The following is a 6,075-nucleotide window of genomic DNA, read 5'->3' on the forward strand; positions in this document are numbered from 1 at the left end:
GATATATTATCCAAACAATTTAGTGTATTCATGAGGTAACCTAAATGTGGAGGCTGCAAAATTACCCGTAATCAATTGAAACAGCGAGTGCGCGTCCCTCTGTGTGTCTAACAACTACATGTCTCTGTAATAAGGCAGACATTAAATCATTTTAGAGTTGTACTGTTGAGTACCTGATCACTGGGCGCTCTGGGAAGCTGGACAGTCACATTAGGACGCTGGGACGGAGGAAGCCGCTGCTTTTCCAGTGGGATAAAACCCGACCTTCCTTACTCAAGGTGCTTTACAGATCCCCACCGATCTGACCCTAAGCCGTGCAATATCCAGCATAGACTTCGTCTTCTTCTTCTTCTTCTACTACTCTTCTAGATTTTTTGTTGTTGTTGTTGCTTTTTTTTTTTGTTTTTATTGCACTACATGTTTGGGAAACAAGACAAAATGGACGTTAGATGCAGTTCAGAGACTGAAGCTAACCGGGTCTCGAAGAACGGACATAAAGAGGGCAAGGAAAGCAAAGGGGCTGAAGGAAATATTTCTACTTCTTTTTTGAAGGATCAGCAAGGGACTTTTTCTGCCTCTGCAGCTACGGAAGATTGTAATAAAAGTAAATCTAGTTCGGCTGATCCGGACTATTGCAGGAGGATCCTAGTTAGAGGTATGAGTTTGAGGTATTTGGCGAGGGTGGGGGAAGGTGAGCTGGGTTCACGCCGGGGAGATTTATTTCTTTTCTTGCTTTGCCTTTGGTCCGTCCCTGGCTTAAAAGACCTTCCTACGGCTCCGGGGGAGACATCCCCCATCCCGGCCGGTCTGTGCCCTGCAGCCCCGCTCCCGCCCGGTTTTATTTCGGTGAATTTCTTCCAGCGATTCGGAGGCAAGTTAAGCCGCGCTGGTTGCTCCCCGCCTTTGCCCCGCACCGTTGGGGTTTTTTTTGTTTGTTTTTTTTGGTTGTTTGTTTTAATTATTTTTCCCATTTCCCTTGCTTTTCAGCTTTTTCCGGGGTGTCCGTGCCCGCGGGGAGCCCGCCGGGGCCAGCGCTCCCTCGGCGGGGCCGCGGCTCTGCCCGTCCGGCCGGGCGCGCTCCTTCCGCGCCCGCGCAGCCCGGCCGCTGCCGCGTACAATGGCGCGGGGCTGCGGTTCCCGCCCGGCGGTCGGAGAGGGCAGGAAGGTTTTCTCCGGAGGGCAGGGATTCCCGCTGTCCCCCCTCTCCCCGCGCCCAGCATCCCGGCAGAAAGGGATATTTTTAAATAACCATCAGCCTTAAAATCAACGGGAAAATGACGAAAGGCTTTTAAATTTTTTTTTTTAATAGTTATACGCTTTATTTTCCTCAGCCCTCGTCTCCCTCCCAGGCTAAACTAATTAAATCATTCTATTTCTACCCCTTAAAAAAAATAAAAAAAAAAAAAAGAAAAGAAAAAAAGATTACCTGGAGAAATTTCCGTTTTATTAAGGTGTGTTTTGGGGGAGGAGGGAGAGAACGGAATCGGAACAAAACTAGTGCGAAGCAGGCCTTGTAAACAATAATTAATCCTTGCGCGACCGATTGACCCAGAGAGGAGTCAGATTAAAATGATGTGGTTGTCTCCGATTTAAAACGTAGCGAGGAGGTAAAATTACGGGAAGCAAAGTTGGAAAGGCTTTAATGTAACATGAATCTGGCCCCAGCTTGACAGTCGTGTTAATAAGATTTGTCCCGCTTTCTTTCGGTCGGGGCTACCAGAAAGGTGAGGTTTCTGCGGGCTGTTTGGTGCCTCGGTTCGGTTTATTGGTGTGGGTTTGGGGCTGTTTTGGTTTTTTTGTTGTTGTTGTTGGGTTTTGTTTTGGTTTTTTTTTGGTTTTTTTTTTTGTTTTTTTTTCCTCCCTTCTTCTTCTCCTCTTTGCCAAAACCCCAAAGCGGCGGCGGCGACGCTTTCCCGGGATGCTGGGTGGGCTGGAGGTGTCCCCGGATTCAGGGTGGGCAGGCAGCCAGCCCGGGGGCAGCGCTGCCTCTGCCCTCAAATCTCCCGCCTGCCTTTTTTTTTTTTTTTTTTTCCTTTTCTTTTCCCCACATGGGAAACTTGTTCGAAAAAAAAAAAAAAAAATAATGAGGTTTTATATTTTGGGGGGGTGGAGGGGGCGGCTGGGTGTGTATGGCGGCTTCCAGCAAGCCCTAAACCGGAGCCCAGGGGGAACAAAGAGTAACCCTGCATCCCAGGCACAAAGCCCGGCCTGGAGGATCTCTCCCCAGCCTCCCGGAGGGGCCGTGGGTGATGCCGCAGACGTCGTACTGTCAGTGCAATATATTCAAACCAATTTTTAAATGGGCTGAGGGGATTATTTCCGGAGCCCTGGGCCCCCATCGCCCCCTTCTTCCTTCTCTGTTGTGCTTGTTTTGGTTGTTTGGGGTTTTTTTCTTTCCTTCCTTGGGTGTAGTGGCCAGGTGCAGTGCCGCAATCTCAAGGACCCTGCTCCATCCCGACTCTGGTCTCGGTCTTGAAGGCGCCGGTGGAAAGAAATTAAAAAAGAATATTAAAAAAAAACCCAACCAAACAAACAACAAAACATAAAATGTGGGGGGGAGGGGAGAGAGAGGAGGGTTGCCCGGGTGTAAAGCTGACTGCGCCTTTCTTTGCCAGATGCCAAAGGTTCAATCAGAGAGATTATTCTGCCTAAGGGGCTTGATCTGGACCGTCCCAAGCGGACCCGCACCTCCTTCACGGCCGAGCAGCTCTACCGCCTGGAGATGGAGTTCCAGCGCTGCCAGTACGTCGTGGGGCGGGAGCGCACCGAGCTCGCCCGCCAGCTCAATCTCTCCGAGACTCAGGTAGCCCCAGCGGGACGGGGAGCCCCGGCTGCCCTGCCCTGCCCTGCCCCTCCGCGGCATCCCCCCCCCCCCCACTCCCCGGCCCGGGCATCCCCCCTGCGCGCCGGGCCCCACGAGTGGGCCGGTCCCGCGGCCCTGCGCGCCTCTTGCGCGCCACCGCGCAGGCCCCGAGAGATGTCGGGCAGGGGCGCGGGCCCGCTGGAGAGGCTGAGGCCGCCCACGCGTGTCCTGTCGGGGGTGGCCCGCTGCCCGGCAAGGGACTTATAACATGCGCGGCCCAGGGAAGGGGGAGCCCCGGAGGGGAGGGGGGGGTGCTGCTGGCGAACGGGGGTCCCGCGGCCCCTGCCTGTGCCGGCACACAGCCCCCCACGGGCTTTCCCGCGGCCGCGTGGGTCTGCACATGGCGAGGCGGCCCGGCCCGAGGGCTCCGCGGGAGCTCGGCCACGAAGCCGGACCCGTGGCCAAGAGCTCGTTGCCCCCGGCTCTGCGGTGCCGGTGCCGGCTGCCCCCGGGCGCGGAGATGCGCTGCTGCGGCCGGGGAGAAGCGAGGAGAGGCCGAAGCCGCTCCCAGCCCTCAGCAAGCAGAAAATAGGTGTAAAAAGCCCGAGGGTGGTGTGGGGGGAGTGTGTGGGGGGGTGCTTGACACCTTCCCCTTGGAGGCTGCTGGGTTAGGGGTGTGTGGTCTGAGCGCTCTTTCCTGGGTACAAGAGATCCGGGGACGGGACTGAAGTTTGGGCCGTATTTTGAGTCCCTGTATTTTCGAGGGGGAGAACCGCCCCTCCGTCCTGCAGAGCAGAGCGGCCGGGGGCCGTCAGGCGGCTTAAAACTATGCGAGAGTGCGGGGAACCATCTAAAAAGACCAAACTTCTGAAAGCCGGTTTCATATTTCTGCAAAATATCATGCAACAATAAATTCCCCTGACAAGCTAATTAGCTTTTTTTCTTTCCCCTGCCGGATAGGAATGACAAGTTCAATAGCTCGTAGGTTACAGAAACCGCCATGGGTGCTTTTTGTTTAGTTCGGAGGTTTGGTTTTGGAGGGGCTTCCAGGATTCCTTTCTAAAGTTAAATATTGCTTAAAACGGGTGGGGAAGGGAGAGAGACTGTCCGGAGAGATTGGGAAAGAAGCGCAGAGCTGTTGTTACACGCAGGAAAGGCAGCTGGACCTGAGCGGGCAGCACCGGCGGTGGCAGCGCGCGGGGTCCCTGCCACCGGGGCGGGGGGGGGGGACACCGGCTGCCGCCGTGCGCCGTGCTGGGGGCCGCGGTGCGGCCCGTCGGGGGCTCCGGCTGAGCGGGCTTCGAATAAAATCGGTGTGGAAAGGGCTGGATCCGGCTGCCGGGGAACTACGGGCGTACAGGAAAATAGGAGAAAGTGAGACGGATCAGGTTAAAGATACGGTGCGATAAAAAAGAGCCAAAGGCTCCCGCGTTCCCCTCTGCATCCCCCGGGCGCGCCCCGAAGCGGGGAGCAGCTAGACGGGGCGGGGGAGTGTCTCCTTGTGCAAACGCTTGTGTAAAACGCTCGTGTAAAACGCTCCCCGTTGACAAGTGCCGGGCTGGAGCCCACCCCCGCAGCCTTCCCCCCTCTTGCCCCGCCGGGCCGTGGCGGGGTCCCGGTGCACCGGCCCGGGGTGTGTGTGTGGGGGGGTGTCCCGTCCCTCCCCGCCCCGCTGACCCTGCCTCTCTCCCCCGGCCTGCAGGTCAAGGTCTGGTTCCAGAACCGTCGCACCAAGCAGAAAAAGGACCAGGGCAAAGACTCCGAGCTGCGGTCGGTGGTGTCCGAGACCGCCGCCACCTGCAGCGTCCTCCGGCTGCTGGAGCAAGGCCGGCTGCTCTCCCCGCCGGGGCTGCCCGCCCTCCTGCCGCCCTGCGCCACCGGAGCCCTGGGCTCGGCTCTGCGCGGACCCGGCAGCTCGGCGGCGGCGGCGGCGGCGGCGGCGGCAGCGGCGGCGGGTCCCACCGGCGGCTCCCCGCACCCGCCGGCCGCCAGCAGCGCGGCGGGACCTCCCCCCCCGCCGGCAGCGCTGCACGGAGCGGCCGCCGCCGGGCACGGGCTGTTCGGGCTGCCGGTGCCCGCCCTGCTGGGCTCGGTGGCCGGGCGGCTCTCCTCCGCGCCCTTGGCCGTGGCCGGCTCGCTGGCGGGCAACTTGCAGGAACTGTCGGCCCGCTACCTGAGCTCGTCCGCCTTCGAGCCCTACTCCCGGACCAACAATAAAGAAAGCGCTGAGAAAAAAGCACTGGACTGACTCTAAGTAACTTCCCCGTATTTATATTTATAGTCTCTATTTGTGGCGGTATTTATGGGACGGGCGGCGCGGCGCTCTGCCGGCAGCCCCCCCCCCCCCCCCCCCCCTTCCCCTTTCCTTCGCACACCGCCTCCCAGCCCCGCGGCGCGGTTCCCTCCGCGGGCCGGGGCGGAGCGGAGCGGAGCGGGGGCCGGGGCGGAGCGGGGACCCGGAGCCCGCGGGGCCGGGTCAGGCGGCGGCCAGGGCCGGGGAGCGGCGAGGGGGCTGCGGGCACCTCCCCGGAGCCCGGCTCTCCCTGCCCCGCCGGCCCGGGGCTCCGTCTGTCCCTTCGCGGGGGGGTGGTGTGGGGGTCTGTCTGTCTGTTCGTTTGCTTTGACACCGTTAGGAAAGGGAGAGCGGACGGGGTGCGGTTTGGCCGGGCTCTTTCGGGTGGGCTGTAGCCCACGCCAGGCGAGGGAGAAGGATTTCGGAGAGAGGAGGATGGAGCTGCCAGGTGATGCCCGGGTTGGTTTGGGTTGTTTTTTTTTTCCCCCCTTGCCCCCCAGACTTCAATGACTCCAAAGCACAAAGGTTTGGGGGCTCCACCTGTGGCCCCCGTTTCACCCACACGCACTGCACTACGGTCCCCGGGTGACGTCCTTGCCGTTTGCCCTTAATACCAGCCAGGAAAACGTCCAGCAACTTTTTTTTTTTTTTTTTTTTTTTTTTTTCTTTCCCCGATAAATCTTGAATGTGGGAAGGGCCGGAACGGGCTGCCTTGAAAATACACGCACGAAACGGGGAGACAGAAACCAGTGGCTGCAGAGACTTTGAATAAAACTGTCTCTCCCTTCGAGATAACACAACGCCCCTTTTCCTTTTTTTTTTTTTTTTTTCATTCCCACGGGCCAGTCCTGCGAACCTTATCTGCAAAAGCAAATCCGCAGATAAATAATGGAAGTCGCGACTCGATTTGCATCCAGATCTGTTGCGATGGTAATTTTAATTTTTTTTTTCCCTCCTATTTTATTTTTCCAAATAATTT

The 6,075-nt window shown here is 58.3% G+C and overlaps 1 protein-coding gene across 1 annotated transcript; it reads left to right on the forward strand.

Moving 5' to 3' along the window:
- Positions 1-417: 417 nt before the first annotated feature.
- Positions 418-5,051, forward strand: VAX1 (ventral anterior homeobox 1; the record flags this gene model as incomplete). The annotated part of the gene is made up of 3 exons (XM_082486298.1): positions 418-655; positions 2,616-2,803; positions 4,506-5,051. The coding sequence occupies 3 exons, from the start codon at positions 418-420 to the stop codon at positions 5,049-5,051; spliced, it is 972 nt and encodes a 323-aa protein (XP_082342424.1).
- Between the last annotated feature and the right edge of the window lie 1,024 nt (positions 5,052-6,075).

This window comes from Vanellus vanellus (assembly GCF_965231255.1).
Source record: "Vanellus vanellus genome assembly, chromosome: 7".
Taxonomy (NCBI): Eukaryota; Metazoa; Chordata; class Aves; order Charadriiformes; family Charadriidae; genus Vanellus; species Vanellus vanellus.